This window comes from Cynocephalus volans, chromosome X (assembly GCF_027409185.1).
Source record: "Cynocephalus volans isolate mCynVol1 chromosome X, mCynVol1.pri, whole genome shotgun sequence".
NCBI lineage: Eukaryota > Metazoa > Chordata > Mammalia > Dermoptera > Cynocephalidae > Cynocephalus > Cynocephalus volans.
In genome coordinates this window covers 103,020,159-103,039,671 of record NC_084478.1, presented here as the reverse complement: position 1 = coordinate 103,039,671, position 19,513 = coordinate 103,020,159, and the positions used below count along the sequence as shown (strand labels likewise).

Sequence of the window (19,513 nt, the reverse complement as noted above, 5' to 3'; positions counted from 1 at the left end):
AAGTTCTGTTCATGCGCTCAACCTGTCCTGAACTTTGAGGGCGGTAGGCGCAATGTAACTTCCATTCTATTCCCAAACATTTGGCCAATTGTTGGGATATTTGTGCCATAAAGGCAGGTCCATTATCTGACCCGAGGATTGTGGGTAGCTCAAACCGGGGAAAATTTCATTGATTAATTTTTTTACTACTATAGAGGCTGTTTCAGACTTGGTAGGAAATGCCTCGACCCATCCAGAATATGTGTCTACTAATACAAGCAGGCATTTGTATCCATTCCTTCCAGGCATAACTTCAGTGAAATTAACTTCCCAATGTTCTCCTGGAGTATTACCTGTTTGTCGAACTCCAGACCATCAATGAGTGACCTGTTTAGAGTTTACTTGAGTACATACAAGGCATCGGTTAGTTAATGATTCAACAATTTTTGATGCGTTATTAAAATTAAATGATTGTCTAATTAATTCTAATAGCTTTGTTTTCCCTAAATGGGTGGCTTGGAGAATTTCATGAGCCAAGCGTTGACCCATTTTTTTCTGGTAGCCATATGGCTTTGTCCTTTGATTCATACCACCCAGTGGTTATGTTTTTTTGGTATCCCAATGTTTCAGCCTTTTCCTCATCTTCTGGAGAGTACTCAGGTTTTAGTGGCAAATGAGGTTGTGGTAGCAAAGGTGCTATGATTGATGTCCCGGTTGGTTGGGGTGCCACTGTATTAGCAGTCTTATCAGCAAAGTTATTTCCTTGAGTTTCTACAGTTGTTCCCTTTTGGTGTGCCTTGCAATGAATAACTACAACCTTGGTTGGAAGCCAAATAGCTTCTAATAGTGCCAAAATTTCAGGAACATTTTTAATTGTCTTTCCTTCTGAAGTGAGTAACCCTCTTTCTTTGTAGAGGGCCCCATGTACATGTACAGTAGCAAAGGCATATCTACTGTCAGTGTAGATATTTACAGTCTTACCTTCACTAAGCTGAAGGGCCTTTGTGAGAGCGATAAGTTCTGCCCACTGGGCTGAGGTCTGGGACCCGAGTGCTTCTGCCCATAGTACTCATTCAGGAGTAGCCACTGTGGCACCTGCATACCTGACTCCATCAACCATGTAGCTGCTGCCATCTGTGAAAAGAGTTAGCTCCGCCTCCTTGAGAGGAGTGTCTTACAACCCTGGTCGGGTGCCCTGGAAGGCGGCTAAGATTTCAAGGCAATCGTGTGCGACTTTGCAGCGGTCAGGGTCACTGTTAGGGAGCAAGGTGGCTGGATTTAGGGCAACTGGGTTGGAGAATGTAATATGTTTGGGTCCAAGAAGTTGGGTCTGGTAATGAGTTAACCTTGCATCCAAAATCCATTTTTCTGGTGGGGTTTTTAGTATAGTCTCTACCCTATGAGAGGTAACAATATTTAGGGGCTGGCCCAAGGTTAACTTATTAGTTTCTTTTACTAGGAGTGCAGTTGCAGCTGTAGCTCATAAGCATGTGGGCCAGCCAGTGGCCACTGGGTCCAGCTTGCGTGACAGGTAAGCCACCGGTCATTTCCATGGCCCTAGATCTTGGGTTAGCACCCCCTTTGTGATGCCCTTGTTTTTGGCCACAAATAAGGTAAAAGGCTTTTCTAGATTGGGCAGTGCCAGGGCTGGGGCCTGCGTAAGAGCAGCCTTATGTTGTTGAATGCCAATCAGAGTCTCTCAGTCCAAGTAATTTGATCCCCTGGTGCCTTAGTAGCCTCATAGAAGGGCTGAGCCATTTCAGCAAAGTTGAGAATCCATAAGCGACAGTATCCTGCGGCTCCTAGGAATTCTCGAATTTGCCTTTTAGTCTTTGGCTCTGGTATATTTAGGATGGCTGTTATGCAGTCAGGAGACAATTTCCTTTCCCCTGCACTTAAGATATATCCCAAATATGTCACCATCAGGGAGCAAAGTTGGGCCTTTTTAATGGATACCCATATCCTTGGTATTGTAAGGTCTTTAATAAATCCCCTGTGGCTTGTTTACAAATCTCCAGGGTGGGTGCAGCCAATAGCAAGTCATTGACATATTGTAACAGTGTTATATTTGATCCCCACTTTACCTTGAAATCTTGGAGGTCACGGCTCAGCACTTCATCAAACAGCATAGGTGAGTTTTTAAATCCTTGGGGCAGTCTAGTCCATGTTAGTTGAACAGAGTAGCTTCCATCTGGGGCTCCCCATTCGAAGGCTAACAGAGGCTGGCTGATTTTGGCTAGGGGCAGACTGAAGAAGGCATCCTTTAAATCCAACACTGTATAAACCTGATGTAGGGGATTAACCAGGCTCAGCAACGTATAGGGATTTGGTACAATTGCATGGATAGTTTTGACCCTCTTATTGACTTCCCAGAGGTCTTGGACAGGCCTGTAGTCATTTGTCCCTGGTTTTTGGACCAGTAACAGGGGAGTATTCCAGCTAGACTTGCAAGGCACTAGTATTTCTTCTTGTTTTAATTTATTGATGTGAGGTTCTATCCCTTGTCATGCCTTTAATGGAAGAGAGTATTGTTTCACTCTGATGGGGGTGGCAGTTGCCATGAGCTGGACCACTATTGGAGGTTGGTGCCTTGCTAGCCCAGGGGGATTAGATTCAGCCCAGACCTGGGGCACAAGTTTCATGTAATAAGCTAGCAATTCTTGGATAGTTGGAGGTTTTATCCTCCTGCAATTGTTCTGGCAAGAGCTTATATTCTTTGGACAAAGGCAGTGCCACCAAAAGGGTGGCAGGTTGCTCCAAGCTTAGTGGAGCAGTCTGTGACCTAAAAGTGATAGTTTTGCTCCCAGTTTGTGGAGTAAATCTCTGCCCAATAAAGGCACTGGACAGTCAGGCATTAAAATGAACGAATGAGTGACTGTGTTCTTGCCTAAGTCGGTGAGTCGCCCTTCTGTCCATGAACAAAATTTAGTTTTTCCTGTGGCCCCTTGAATGGCAATGGGGGGCTTATTGATAGGCAATTCTGGTTTTTTCAGTGCAGAGTATGTAGCACCCATGTCCACCAGTAATGATACTGGTTTTCCTTATAGTAGGCACATTGGTCTTTATCCGATGGTGGGCATTTTTTTGCCCATGTTGACTGCTCCTTTAGGGGCCTGAGGTTTCTTGGGTTGGCCTTGTGTGGCCAGCAGAACCTTAGTTAGTCTTTTAAGCTGCTTATCTTCAGGTGGGTCATGATTTGCGAAAACCTTTTGGGCTATTTCTACCAACTCTGAAAGAACCTTGCCCTCAAATCCCTCTAATCTCTGCAACTTCTGTTTTATATCGGGTGCAGATTGAGTTACAAAGGCCAAATTAATTGACCTTCGATTTTCAGGTGCTTCCAGGTCTATGGGTGTATAGATCTGGTACGCCTCTAGGAGGCGCTCTAAGAATGCACTTGGAGATTGGGCGGGCTGTTGGGTTACTTCACTAACCTTCGATAGGTTTGTGGGTTTTGGGGCTGCAGCTTGAACCCCTTGTAACAGGACCTGGCAAAACCGATCGAGAGCCTCCTTACCTGTATTACTATTTGGTCCCAATCAGGATGGCGGGTGAGGAAAACAGCAGCCAATCACTTAGGGTCATCCGTGGGGAGACCATTGGGGCCCAGGACAGCCCGTTGGGCCTCTTGGCAGATTCATTCACGTTCCTCAGAAGTGAACAGAGTCCATAACAGTTGTTGGCGATCATCCCAGGTGGGCTGGTGAGTATAAAAGACAGACTCAAGCAGAGAAATGAGACTGTGTGGATTGGCAGAAAAGTAAGGGTTCTGGTTTTTCCAGTTATAAAGATCACTGGTGGAAAAGGGAACATATACCATAAAAGGGCCATTTGCCCCTGCTGCCTCATGCAAGGGGAAAAGTCCAGGAAGGGAACCAATTGAGGAAAGTGAAGAAGGGGAAGCAGAGGAAGGAGGGGACACTGGTGGGGTGGGACTCTGGAGACGATAAGAGGCCCCAGAGTGGGTGTGTGGGGGAGAGATAAGTGGGTTAGACACTTGGGTGGGGTCCTCTGCATAAGATGGAGAGCAGCAGATCAGGTCCAGCTCCTCTGGAGCGGTTGATAAAACTTGCTTAGGGGCAGAATCAGGGCGCGGCTTTGTCAGGAGAATGGCGGCGGTCTCTCGGTGGCGAGCATTTTTCTTTAACCCTGGAAAACATCTTTTTAACCAAGGAGGAGGGTAAGACAGAATTTCAATCCAAATGAGAATATAAGGTATCTGATCGGGGTGTCTGGGTTTTCTGAAGATGACCCGTCTGACAGCCTGAGCTAAGGGTGGCTATGAGAGCCCTCTGATGGCCAGTGACATTGAAGGCTGGCCAATCAATTTCACAAAGGACTCGCAAGACTTCGGGGTCCACAGAGGCCCCAAAGTCTGCAGCCTTCTCTCGGAAGGTGTTAAAGTTCATAAGAAAACATTGGAGGACAGTTGGTCTGGAGGATCCTTGTCCCACGATGTCCTGTGGAGCTGAAATGGCCAAGCTACACTTATAGCAGATGACACAAAAGAAAACTAGACGAACAAAAGGACTTAAACACAGACTGAAATTAACAAACAATACACATATAATAAAAGATTTAAAAATCAAAATGAAAGTCCCAACAACCTAAAAAATGTCCCAATGGATCAGAATGACATCTCATTTGATCCAGGGAAAGAGGCATCTATGGCTGCGTCCAGCCTAGCCTTTTTCCCAACCAAGGAGTCGACTCATCAAATTTGATGGCGCCTGCCATGGGTTTGTCTCTGTGGGGCTGAAGAACGTCTTTTCAGGAATTCTCCCCTAGAGATCCAAAAAGTCCCAGGGCCAAAAGGATGGTTCTCGAGAGGCTTAAGGGATCCCAGACGAGCCCCCAAATGTTATGGCCAACATCTGACAGGTAAAAGAAATTTGCCCATGAGAACCGGGTGATAGGAAAAGGAAAAGGGTTTATTTCTGGCAGCCAGGGCTACACAGGCCAATGGAGAAGTGCAGCCCCGAGTTGAAACCTCTCGCAGCTTTTATTTTTAGCTAGGTGGGAATTTTTCACGCCTGACACAATCTAGCCAATGCAAGCAAGCCAGTGGTGCATAAGCTAATTTTGTGGTTAGCCCTGTAGCCCCTCCCTATCCTGGATTCCCCATTTATTTTAGCAAGCGATTTGTACAGAAGCAGAATGCATATGTTAAAGTCAGTAGGGGTTGGGGCATCCCTTAACAAAAGCACCATTTTACATCCCAACTAAAAATGCACAATGATTCCAATTTCTCCACAACTTCACTAAACACTTGTAATGTTTTATTTTTTAAATAACAGTCATCCTGACTGATGTGAGATGATAAGTTATTGTAGTTTTGATTTGCATTTCCCTTATGATTAGTGATGTTGAGCATTTTTCATGTACCTGTTGGCTGTTTGTATGTCTTCTTTGGACAAATATCTATTTAAATTCTGAGTCCATTTCTTTAATCCCATTATTAGTTTTTATTTACTTGTTTGTTTGTTTTAACTATTAAGTTGTAAGAGTCTCCTACATGTTTTAGAGATAAACCTTTTCTCAAATAAATGGTTTACAAATATTTTCTTCTTTTTTATAGGTTTTCTTCTCACTTGATTATTTCCTTTTCTCTGCTGAAGCTTTTTAGTTTGATACAGTCCCAATTGTTTGTGCTTTTGGTGTGATATCCAAGAAATCACAAGCAAAAAAAAGTCATGAAGTTTTGCTTTATGTTTTCTTCTAGGAGATTTATGGTTTCAGGTTTTACATTTAAGTCTTTAATGTATTTTGAGTTTATTTTTGTGTATGATGTTAGATAGGGGCCCAATTTTATTCTTCTGCACTTGAATATTCAGTTTTCCCAGTATCATTTATTGAAGTGACTATCCTTCCCCCAGTGTGTATTACTGGCACCCTCGTGGAAGGCTGGTTGACCTTATATGCATGGGTTTATTTTTGAACTCTGGTTTCTTTTCCATTGGCCTATATGTCTGTTTTTTTGCTAGTACCATACTATTTTAATTACTGTAGCTTTAAAATACATTTGAATTGAGGAAGTGTGATATAATCAGCTTTCTTCTTATTTCTCAAAATTGCTTTGACTATTTTGGGTATTTTGTGGTTCTATATAAATTTTAGAATTGTTTTTCATTTCTGTAAAAATGGCATTGGGATTTTGACAGAGTTTGCTCTGAATCTCTACATTGTTGTGGGTAGCATAGACATTTTTAAAGCCTTTCATTAGCTAAACTAAATAAGAATAAAAGAGAGAAGACTATAAATAAAATAAAAAACAAAAGAGAAGAAATTATAGCTGATACCACAGAAATACAAAGGATCATAAAAGATTGCTATGAATAATTACACACTAACAAGTTAGAAAACTTAGAAGGAATAGATAAATTTATAGACACATACAACCTATCAAGACTAAATCATGAAGAAATAGAAAATCTGAACAAAACAACAATGAGTAAAGAGATTGGGTCAGTAATAAAATGTCTCCCATTGAAGAAAAGCCAAAGACCTGCTGGTTAAACTGCTGAATTCTAAGAAACATTTAAAGAAACAACTTATACCAATTATTTTCAAACTTTTCCAAAAAGCAAAGAGAAAGAAATACCTCCAAACATTTTTTTATGAGGCTATCATTAACCAGATACTAAAGTCAGACAAAGGCATTACAAGAAAAATTACAGGTCAATATCTTTGATAATAATAGATGCAAACTTCCTTAGAAGAATACTAGCAAACCAAATTCAACAGCACATTAAAATAATCATTTTTCATCATCAAGTGGGATTTATCCTAGCAATATAAGGATGGTTCAACATATGCAAGTCTATAAATGTGATACACTACATTAAAAGAATAAAAGGCAAAAACCATGTCATCATTTCAATAGGTTTAGAAAAAGCATTTGACAAAATGCAACACTTTTTCATGGTAAATACTCAACAGATTTGGTAAAAAGTTGAAAGCTTTTTTTCTAATATCAGGACCAAGACAAAGATGCCCGCTCTTTCCACTCTATTCAGCATAGTATGGGAAGTCCTTGCCAGAACAATTAGGCAAGATAAACAAATAAAAGGCATCCAAATAAAAAAGGAAGAAGTGAAATTGTTGCTGTTTGCTTATTACATGTCCTTATATATAAAAAACCCTAAAAGACTCCACCAAAAAACTGTTAGAACTAATACACAAATACAGTAATGTTTCAGAAAATAAAATCAATACTCAAAAATTAATAATGTCTCTATACATTTAGTAAAAAACTATCTGAAACAGAAATGAAGAAAACAATTCCATGGCTATGCAGGGCATTAAATTTGTCACCAACTCTTACATTCATGGTGCACGTGGTTGATCAATAATTTTCCTTCCTATAAAACTTGCATTTTCCTTTTTTAAAAACCTGAAAATACTTATCTCCTATATTCATTTACTAAATAAATATTCATTGAGCTCCAATTATGTACTAGGCATAGTTTAGGTATTGGCATTATACATAAGATTATAAGTACATATTCAAATGTACAAAGGTACTTCAAAAAGTTCTTGAGACAAATATAATTAAAAGATCATATGGGCTTTTCAAGATGGCGGCGACTGCGGCGGCTGTGGCGGCTGGTGCGGAGTAGCTGAGGTGGAAAAGGTGGCCACTGGGCCTCAGGCAGCCGGGAAACTTGTGGGCCTTCCTCTCGCCATATCTTAAGGGAGGTCTGCTGCTGCTGACCGGTCGTGGGGGGTGACCGCCACTTTGCCCCCGGCTGGAAAGGCTGCCTCATTTACAGGCAACAGCTTTGAAGTGTGGAGCAGGAAAAGAACTGTTTCTTAGCTGCAAAAGCGAGTCTCGAAACAGGGAATGCGGCCCCAGGGCTACTGTGGATGCAGCCAGGATCCCGGAGGCCGGGGCCGTGCTGAAGGCGGCCAGCTGCCCTATTCAGGATTCGAGGTTTCAGGACAGCATTAAAGAAGATTCCTGGGAGCGCCCGAGCCGCACCGCGACTGAACAGCCCGAGGCGGCAGCGGCCGAGAACTGGGAAAGGCGGCAAACCAGAGACAGAGAGCGAGCACCCGACCTGGCACAGCACAGTGAGTGATCCCTGGCACAGCTCTGTTCGGGGGGTGGATGCCCACGCGGCTCCCGCCTGCACCACCAGGCCACTCACCGCCCCGGTGCTGCCTCCATTTTCCCAGGTACGGGCAGCTCCGCCCTGCTCGGCCATCACTGAGCCCTCCCACTTGCTGGGCCTGGCGCTGGGCTTTCCGGAGCCTGCGGACCGGCCTCTGCTCCCACTCCCTCCGCGGTTCTCTGGCGGGGCTGGTGGCGGGGGGCGTCCCGGGCCAGTGTTGGGAGGGCAAGGAAGTACGGGCGGGCCGACTGTCACTCCACCATACCCTGCACTCCGGCCCCAAGTAAACTCCCTGTTACTGGGAGGCAGATACCATCTCTGCGGCCACCAGTTTGGAAAAAAGCCTAACGAATTTCTGGTTGGGAATAGTGTGGTAGGAGAGTTCCCAGGTCCGCTTGAACCTGCCAGAGACCAGGCTGCAGGTGGGCGCTAGACTCAGTATATACTGGGGGGATACAAAGGTGAAGAAGACCCAAGAAAGATCTATGTAGTGCTACAAAGGCACCCAGAGAAACCGGTCGTCTGTGCCCAGCAGAAACCTGGTAGACTACCTGGGCGAGGCAATGCCGAGCAGGGTCTTGAAGGCCCAGCTGATAGACGAGGGGTGCAGAAGACACGCCCCAGCCCAGCACAGTGCGCACAGAGTGGGGAGACGTGCAGCCAGGGAGGCGGAGACTCGACAGAAACCACACACCTGGTGGGGTCGCCACTGCACGATCTAACAGCCTGGACCAGAGCACACGGAACAGGAAGAAGTCCTGCACAGGAAGTGAAAGCTCAACAGAGATCACACACCCTGTGGTACGTGATCCACCAGCCCAGCAGAGTCCAAGCTGACCAGAAAGGTGGCTCCCCGGAGAAGCCCAAGACCTGAGGCAACCACACACACAAGGCACTAGAGGCCAACTGAGCAGTCACGGAGGGAGCCATACGAAATTGGCAACCACAGCAACATCCTAGTTAGTCATTAGTCTCAAACCGGTGAACTGTAAAACCCCCGGCCACAATGAATAAACACCAAAAAAAAGATACCAGAAATACAAAAAATCAAGAAAGTACACCAACAAAAGTTAATAAATCTCAAACTCTAGATCCTATAGAACAAGAAGCCCTTGAAATGACTGACAAGGAATTTCAAGTGATAATTCTAAGGAAACTGAATGAGATACAAGAAAACACAGCTAGACATCACGATGAAATGAGGAAAAGTATACAGGATCTGAAAGAGGAAATGTACAAGGAAATAAATGTCCTGAAAAAAAATGTAGCAGAACTTGCTGAACTGAAGAAGTTATTCAACGAAATAAAAAACACAACGGAGAGTTTAACCAACAGGCTTGTCGAAGTTGAAGAGAGAACCTCTGAACTTGAAGATGGGCTGTTTGAAATAACACAAACAGACAAAAAGAACGAAAAAAGAATCAAGGACATTGAAGAAAATCTGAGAGAGATATCAGACAACCATAAGCGCTCAAATATCCGAGTCATGGGTATTCCAGAAGGGGAAGAAAATGGAGATTCCATTGAAAACATATTCAACAAAATAGTGGCAGAAAACTTCCCAGGTATAGGAAAAATCACAGATCTTCAGATCCAGGAAGCTCAACGATCTCCAAATGTATTCAACCCAAAAAGACCTTCTCCAAGACATGTCATAGTCAAATTGGCAAAACTCAGAGATAAAGAGAGAATCTTAAATGCTGCAAGAGAGAAGTGTCAAATCACCTATAAGGGAGCCCCAATCAGGTTAACATCAGACTTTTCATCACAAACCCTAAAAGCTAGAAAGGAATGGGATGATATTTTCAAAATAATAAAAGACAGAGATTGCCAGCCAAGAATACTCTACCCTGCAAGGCTATCCTTCCGAAATGAAGGGCAAATAGTATATTTCTCAGACAAACAAAAACTGCCGGAGTTCACTACCAAAAGACCACTCTTACAAGAAATCCTCAAGGGAGTACTGGGTTTGGTTCCTGAAAAATAACTACCACTGCCATAAAAACCCAAGAAAAATCTAAACCTGCTAGTATAATAAAAATGGCATTCACGAAGAGAAAACAAGCTAACAAAAACACTATCTACAACCTAAAGAACCAACAAACACAGAAAATAAACAGTAAATTAGAAAGCAAGGAACAAAAGACACCTAAGACAACCAAACAACCAATAAAATGCTAGGAATAAATCAACACCTTTCAATAACAACTCTTAATGTAAAAGGCTTAAATTCCCCAATTAAAAGACACAGACTGGCTGACTGGATCAAAAAGCAGGACCCAACTATATGCTGCCTACAAGAGACCCACCTCACCCATAAAGATTCACACAGACTAAGAGTGAAAGAATGGAAAAAGATTTACCATGCAAACAGAAAAGAAAAACGAGCTGGAGTAGCTATTCTTATATCTGACAAAATAGACTTTAAACTAAAAACCGTAAAAAGAGACAATGAGGGACACTACTTAATGATAAAAGGACTGATCCATCAAGAAGACATAACAATCATAAATATGTATGCACCCAATGTTGGAGCAGCCAGATTTATAAAACAAACTCTATTAGACCTAAAGAAGGAAATTGACACTAATACCATAATAGCAGGGGACCTGAGCACCCCACTGTCAATATTAGACAGATCATCTAGGCAAAGAATCAGTAGAGAAACACAAGATCTAAACAAGACTCTAGACCAATTGGAATTGGCAGATATCTACAGAACATTCCACCCAACAACCTCAGAATATACATTTTTCTCATCAGCACATGGATCATTCTCCAGGATAGATCACATATTAGGTCACAAATCAAGTCTCAATAAATTCAAAAAAATTGGAATTATCCCATATATCTTCTCAGACCACAATGGATTAAAACTAGAAATTAATAACAAGCGAAACTCTGGAAACTATACAAACACATGGAAATTAAACAGCATTCTACTTAATGACATATGTGTCCAAGAAGAAATCAAGCAGGAAATCAAAAAATTTATTGAATCTAATGAAAACAATGATACATCATACCAAAACCTGTGGGATAGTGCAAAAGCAGTATTGAGGCGAAAATTTATTGCATTAAACGCTCACTTCAGAAGAATAGAAAGATGGCAAGTGAACAACCTAACACTTCACCTTAAAGAACTAGAAAAACAAGAACAACCCAAACCTAAAGTTAGCAGACGGAAAGAAATCATTAAGATCAGAGCAGAACTGAATGAAATTGAAAACCAAAAAACAATTCAAAAGATCAACGAATCAAAAAGTTGGTTTTTTGAAAAGATAAATAAAATTGACAAACCATTAGCATGGCTAACAAAAAAAAGAAGAGAGAAGACTCAAATAACAAAAATTAGAAATGAAAAAGGCGATATTACAACTGATTCATCTGAAATACAAGGAATCATTCGAGACTACTATAAACAACTATACGCCAACAAATTTGAAAATCTGGAGGAAATGGATAAATTTCTGGACACACACAAGCTCCCAAAACTGAACCGTGAAGACGTAGAAAATTTGAACAGACCAATAACAATAAAGGAGATTGAAGCTGTTATCAGAAGGCTCCCAACAAAGAAAAGCCCAGGACCAGATGGATTCATAGCAGAATTTTACCAAACATTCAAACAGGAATTGACACCGATTCTTTACAAACTATTCCAAAAGATTGAAACGGATGCAAATCTCCCGAACTCATTCCATGAAGCAAACATCATCCTGATACCAAAACCAGGTAAAGATATAACCAAAAAAGAAAACTACAGGCCAATATCCTTGATGAATATAGATGCAAAAATCCTCACTAAATTACTAGCAAACAGAATACAGCAACACATACGAAAAATTATTCATCACGATCAAGTGGGATTCATCCCAGGGATGCAAGGTTGGTTCAACATACGCAAATCAATAAATGTGATACACCATATTAATAAACTCAAACACAAGGACCATATGATCATCTCTATAGATGCTGAAAAAGCATTTGATAAAGTTCAGCACTCATTCATGATAAAGACCCTCTATAAGTTAGGTATAGAGGGAAAGTATCTCAACATAATTAAAGCCATATATGCCAAACACACAGCCAATATCATCCTGAATGGGGAAAAGCTGAAAGCTTTTCCTTTAAGAACAGGAACTAGACAAGGATGCCCACTCTCACCACTCCTATTCAACATAGTGTTGGAAGTACTAGCCAGAGCAATCAGAGAAGAGAAGGAAATAAAGGGCATTCAGATTGGAAAAGATGAAGTCAAACTGTCCCTGTTTGCAGATGACATGATCCTATATATCGAACAGCCTAAAACCTCTACAAAAAAACTGCTGGAATTGATAAATGATTTCAGCACTGTAGCAGGATACAAAATCAACACACAAAAATCAATAGCATTTCTTTTCTCCAATAGTGAACATGCAGAAAGAGAAATCAAGAAAGCCTGCCCATTTACAATAGCCACCAAAAAAATAAAATACTTAGGAATTGAGTTAACCAAGGAGGTGAAAAATCTCTATAATGAGAACTACAAACCACTGCTGAGAGAAATTAGAGAGGATACAAGAAGATGGAAAGATATCCCATGCTCTTGGATTGGAAGAATCAACATAGTGAAAATGTCCATACTACCCAAAGTGATATACAAATTCAATGCAATCCCCATCAAAATTCCAAAGACATTTTTCTCAGAAATGGAAAAAACTATCCAGACATTTATATGGAACAATAAAAGACCACGCATAGCCAAAGCAATGCTGAGCAAAAAAAATAAAGCTGGAGGCATAACACTACGTGACTTTAAGCTATACTGCAAAGCTATAATAACCAAAACAGTATGGTACTGGCATAAAAACAGACACACTGACCAATGGAATAGAATAGAGAACCCAGCAATCAACCCACACACTTACTGTCAGCTGATGTTTGACAAAGGCACCAAGCCTATTCAGTGGCGAAGGGACTGCCTCTTCAGCAAATGGTGCTGGGATAACTGGATATCCATATGCAGGAGAATGAAACTAGATCCATACCTCTCGCCGTATACTAAAATCAACTCAAAATGGATTAAGGACTTAAATATACACCCTGAAACAATAAAACTTCTTAAAGAAAACATAGGAGAAACACTCCAGGAAATAGGACTGGGCACAGACTTCATGAATACGACCCCAAAAGCACGGGCAACCAAAGGAAAAATAAACAAATGGGATTATATGAAACTAAAAAGCTTCTGCACAGCAAAAGAAACAATTAACAGAGTTAAAAGACAACCAACAGAGTGGGAGAAAATATTTGCAAAATATATATCTGACAAAGGATTAATATCCAGAATATATAAGGAACTCAAACAACTGTACAAGAAGAAAACAAACAACCCAATTAAAAAATGGGCAAAAGAGCTAAGTAGGCATTTCTCTAAGGAAGATATACAAATGGCCAACAGACATATGAAAAAATGCTCAACATCACTCAGCATCCGGGAAATGCAAATCAAAACCACATTGAGATACCATCTAACCCCAGTTAGGATGGCTAAAATCCAAAAGACTATGAACGATAAATGCTGGCGAGGCTGCGTAGAAAAAGGAACTCTCATACATTGTTGGTGGGTCTGCAAAATGGTGCAGCCTCTATGGAAAATGGTATGGAGGTTCCTCAAACAATTGCAGATAGATCTACCATACGACCCAGCTATCCCACTATTGGGAATATACCCAGAGGAATAGAAATCATCAAGTCGAAGGTATACCTGTTCCCCAATGTTCATCGCAGCACTCTTTACAATAGCCAAGAGTTGGAACCAGCCCAAATGTCCATCATCAGATGAGTGGATACGGAAAATGTGGTACATTTACACAATGGAATACTACTCAGCTATAAAAACGAATGAAATACTGCCATTTGCAACAACCTGGATGGACCTTGAGAGAATTATATTAAGTGAAACAAGTCAGGCACAGAAAGAGAGATACCACATGTTCTCACTTATTGGTGGGAGCTAAAAATTAATATATAAATTCACACACACACACACACACACACACACACACACACACACAAACCGGGGGGGGGGCGAAGAAGATATAACAACCACAATTATTTGAAGTTGATACAACAAGCAAACAGAAAGGACATTGTTGGGGGGGAGGGGGGGAGGGAGAATGGAGGGAGGTTTTGGTGATGGGTAGCAATAATCAGCTACAATGTATATCGACAAAATAAAATTAAAAAAAAAAAAAGAAGATGTGTATGATGCCATATTGACAACGAGTCGATTGTAATAATTAATTTTAGGGTCAACTTAGCTGAGCTATGGTGATGAGTTCTTTGGACAAATGTTATTGCAGATGGTGCTATGAAAAGACTTTGCAGATGTGATTAACATCTACAATCAATTGTCTTTAAGTAAAGGCAATTGCACTTGCTAATGCCAATCTCTCTCTGGAGAACCCTGATACAATAAGCAAATACAGAAAAGAAAATGTAAAATATAATAAATAATACACATATTTGTTTGCTCTCTGAGGAACCAGTTTTTGGGTATAATTAGAAAGCTTGTGGGCCCTGATCTTTAGAATAAATTTCTTATTCAATTAATGAAATTCTTATGTTCTTTATCATGTAAATGAAATTTTTGAATGATGTTTTCTAGACCGCTGCTAGCCCAGTGCTTCTCAAACCATCTGTGCTGAAGGACCATTTTTATCCCAGTTCACTGTAGATTGATAGTTTGTAAAATATAATTAAGTTAAAATTAATTATTAGAGAAGTGAAATCAAAAGAGAACCGACAAAGTACAAGCCTGCTTTTTAACTTTAAATTAGATGCCACAGAAATACCAAATTGCTATAAAAGTTTCTAATGTTTGTTCTTAATTTCAACATAAAACTCACTGAGAAGTAATAACACACAGTGTACTGTTCTGGTTTTCAGATTACACATTGGTCTAGAGCTACACTCTCCAATATAATAGCCATTAATATGATTATGGACAGTTGAAATACAGCAATTCAAATTAAGAAATATTGTATGGCTAAAATACATACCACTTTTCAAATAATGAATAATAAAAATTTTAAAAAATACATAATTAGTATTCTATATAATTACCTGTTAAAATGATATTTGGAACATATTATGTTAGATTATATGACTATAATCAATATAACCTTTTTTAAGGTGCTATTAGAAAATTACAAATTACATATGAGGTGTATATGTATGGCTTCCATTATTTTTTGCCTGGATTGTACTGGTCTAGACCATCAAGTGTCTATTCTCAAATAATGTAGTGTAAATCTTCCAGTAATACTGTACTAAAATATGGTCTTTTCAAACTCTTTGGTCACATTACCTCAGAATATGAGTGGAATTAAAGGTAAAACTAGAGTGCATGTGAATGCTAATATGAACGTATTTCCAGCTTATTTGAGTTTCATTGTGGGATTATAGAGTTCCTCAAGATTTCAAATTGCCCTGCCAATCTTCAGTGGCACATTCTGATAATTAACCTGTGACCAGTGACATTTTTTCCCTTCTGAATTCTTGTAGAATTTTCTTTATCCTTGGCATTTGCAATTTTCCCTATAGTGAGGCTCAATATTGTACTCTATTATACTGTTAAATTGTGGGATAATTTTTGAATTCAGGTATTTCTTCAGCTGCGGAAAATTTTTGCTTTTTCAGCAAACTCGTGTATGGTGACTATTTTCTCTTCTTACAATTTGTCTTTTCTGGTTGCCTTTACCACCAATCCTTTTTATAGAATAATTCCTTTTACATAATAAAACATTTTTAATTTTTTAAAAATGTTCATTTACGGGCCGGCCTGTGGCTCACTCGGGAGAGTGTGGTGCTGATAACACCAAGGCCACGGGTTCGGATCCCACATAGGGATGGCCGGTTGCTCACCAAGTCAAGGGTTAAGATCCCCTTACCAGTCATCTTTTGAAAAAAAAAATTCATTTACCAGATAAGTGGAGTACATTTTTCAATATCCTAAGATAATTTGGTTGAATTTTACATTTTTATGTCACAGAATCTCTCAAAATTTTGTATAAATTCCCAGCTAGTATTGGGACTATACTTTTAGAGAATTTCAGACCAGTGTGATAATTCATCCTTTGCAGATAGTATTTTTTTTTCTAGATATTGGTGTGAGTCTCTTTTCATCTTTGCCACCAAACATTTTGCTTGATTCTGTTTATATGTTGGCCTGTTTCCAGTATTATTTATAATGGTAATTATTATTAACATTTTAAATAGTAAAATTTTAACTTGATTTATGTGTTCAGCTCTGGAAAATTTTATTTTGTTCATTTCCCACTCCCACCCAATTTATTTGTAACAGTATATTTTTTTAAAAAAAAAAAAAAAACATTATGAATGTTGAGTATACTATTAATTCACATAAGTTATTTATGTTTTCTAATCTTTCAACATCAAAACTTTTGTCATAAATTTTCAAGTTTTATTTTGCTTTTAAAAATATCCAATTTTTATCCCGCAGCTGAATACAGTGTAACTTTAATATCCTAGCTTAGGCCAATCTTAGCACTATGGGCACGTGGCCATCTTGGTTGGCTTTTTCATTATGAAGTCAGAAACTCCCTCAAAATTTTATCTAAATTGTCTTGGCAACCTTCATGCACATGGTGTTTCACAGCCACGTTAGAACAGTATGATAATTTACCTTTTATCCAGGTAGTGTATTTTTTACCTTTTCTGAATTTTTGTGGGATTTTAACTTTATCCTTGACTTTTGAAAGTTTCAGGAGATTAATGTCTAGACATTAACATGTTTCCTTTATGATTATTTTCATATGTGCTGTGCTATTTTTTTAAATTTATGTCTGCTGGAATTTTTTTCCCTTTTTTAATGTTTTGGTCTTTTTCTCAGCAGCTTCTCTTACATGTGCTTGTCACTCTAGTATTGCTCCTTCCAAATTATTTATTTATTTTTCTCTTTAATCACAATATATTTTATGCCATAATACCTCAATGCCTTTTTTATTTCTTGATTTTGTATTTGAATTTTTAGTATCTATCACTTGTGTAAATATACCATAATATTTAAATGTCTTTTTTTTTATATTCTGTCTTTGTCTTTGAATTTATATCTACCACTTGTGTATGTCTTTAATATGCTAGTCCAGGCCAATCCTAGCATTGTGACCATGTGGCCGTCTTGGTTGGCTTTTTCATTGTGAGGTCAGAAGCAACTCTCTCAGAATGCTGATTTGTCCTGTCAACCTTCATGTACACAGAGTTTCAGCGCCAGCTTAAGCCAGGCTGATAATTCATTCTTTCCAGGTAATATATTTTTTACCTTTTCTGGATTTTGTAGTTTTCTAATATTATCCTTGATCTTTGAAAGTTCTAATAGATTATGTTTAGGTATGTCTTCCTTTTTCTTCTTTTAAAAAAAGTCTAATTGTAATAGTCTGTTTTTTAGCAACTCCTTATATACCCTCGTTACTCCATTATCACTCCTTGCAAAGTATTTATATCTTATCTCTTCAATCATTATGTATGGTATCCCATAATGTTTTTTTGCTTTTGTCTTTATATTTATATTGATCACTGCGTATGTCTTTAGTATTCTAGCCTAGGCCAAGCCTAGTACTGTGACCGTGTGGCCACCTAGTTAATTTTTTCATTATGAAGTCAGAATGTTCCTTAAAATTCTAAGTTGTCCTGTCAACCTTTATGTATGCAGTGTTTCAGAGCCAGCTTAAACCATTCTAATTATTCACTCTTTCCTGATAACATAGTTTGACCTTTTCTGGATTTTTGTGTGTTTCTAACTTTATCCTTTGAATATTCCAGCAGATTATGTCTAGATATTGGTTTCTTTCATTTCCTATTATTCTGGTATATTATATGATATTTGTTTTGTTACATCTTCAGTTCTGAATGTTTTTCTTTTAAAAAAAATATAATTGCAGTGGTCTATTTTTCAGCAATCTCCCTTATATACCATTGTCGCTCTATTATAAATCCTTGTAAATTATTTATTTCTTATCTCTTCAATCACCATATATTTTATCTCATAATGTCTGGCATGCCTTTTTGTTTGTTTGTGTATGGCTCTGAATTGATCTGGCAATTGTGTATATATTTAATATCCTTGCCTAGGCCAATCCTAGTACTCTGAGTATGTAGCCAGCTTGACTGGCTTTTTCAAATTTAGGTCACAGAGTCCCTCAAAATTCTAAGTTGACCAGGCAAACTTCTGATACACAATGGTAAAGTTATCTCAGGCCAGTCTGACCACTTAATCATGCCATGGTAAATCACAAATTTCTCTCTTTATTCTTGACTTTTGAAAGTGTGCCAGATTAATCTATGTATTGTCATATTCTAATTACTCCTCTTCTGGTAAATATTTATAATCTGACCTCACAATTTATTCATATTTTTAATTGCTGTGACCACCATACCTTTACACATTACCTTTACATTAGTAATTATAATTGCTAATCATACTAATATTGTATATGTATATTAATATCATGTATATATTTCAGCATATAAATATATTATATATGTATGTTTCTATGTAGTTATTTAATTTTTATTACTTGAGTGGAAGATAACTTTAATGATCTAGCAGGGACTAACATCACCACTCTGAGCATGTTTACAACTTTATTGGGTTTCTTTGTCAGGTCACAAAGTCTGTCAAAATTTTGTCTAAATTGCCCTAGCATCCCTTGTATGCAAAATGATTAAAAGCCTACTCATCCCAGATGGATAATTCAGCCTCTGCAGTTATCATATTTTTGCTTTCTAGATTTTTGCAGTGCTCTTTTTTTTTTGACATTTAAAATTTTTAATTGATTGTGTTTTGATATTTGCCTATTATTTATGTTGGATGAAGAGATTTTTTTTCTAACATCTGTGTATGTCAACTCTTTTATCGCCTCTCATAATTTATCTTTTATATGGTTTATTTCACTACCATCATTTTACAACATATTTTCTCTTTTAGATTTTCAATTTTCATTTATCAGTTGAATGGAATATATCCTAAATATTTTTGTATACCTTGTTTGGGTAGAATATTTTATGATGCATATTTGCTCAAATTATGCAAAAATTGCCCTGCAAACTTTAGCTACATAATACTTCAGAGATAACTTAAATTTGTCTGATAATTCACCATTTACAGGTAAAAGATATGTACACACACAGGAGGGTATTTGCAGATATACACGACAATATATTGGTGGTAACATTTAAAATGCAATAGACAGGCCACTGTCTTTTGGATATAAAATCACTTAAGTTGAATCAATAGTAAGCAACACCCCATATTTATTTAGCACTTTTTGATGCAAGGAAGCCATTTTTTTAATTGCCAGATTAGCAGGTTTTAAAATAGTTGCAAGACTTTCTGAGTGTGTGCGTGTGCATGC

The 19,513-nt window shown here is 38.7% G+C and overlaps 1 protein-coding gene across 1 annotated transcript in view; it reads left to right on the top strand.

Annotated features, from left to right (window-relative positions):
• The first annotated feature begins 4,714 nt into the window (after window positions 1-4,714).
• Window positions 4,715-19,513, top strand: part of LOC134368150 (vigilin-like) — a 51,712-nt gene continuing 36,913 nt past the window's right edge. The window contains 1 exon segment of the mRNA XM_063084700.1: window positions 4,715-4,718. Within this exon segment, the coding sequence (XP_062940770.1) occupies window positions 4,715-4,718 (4 nt within the window).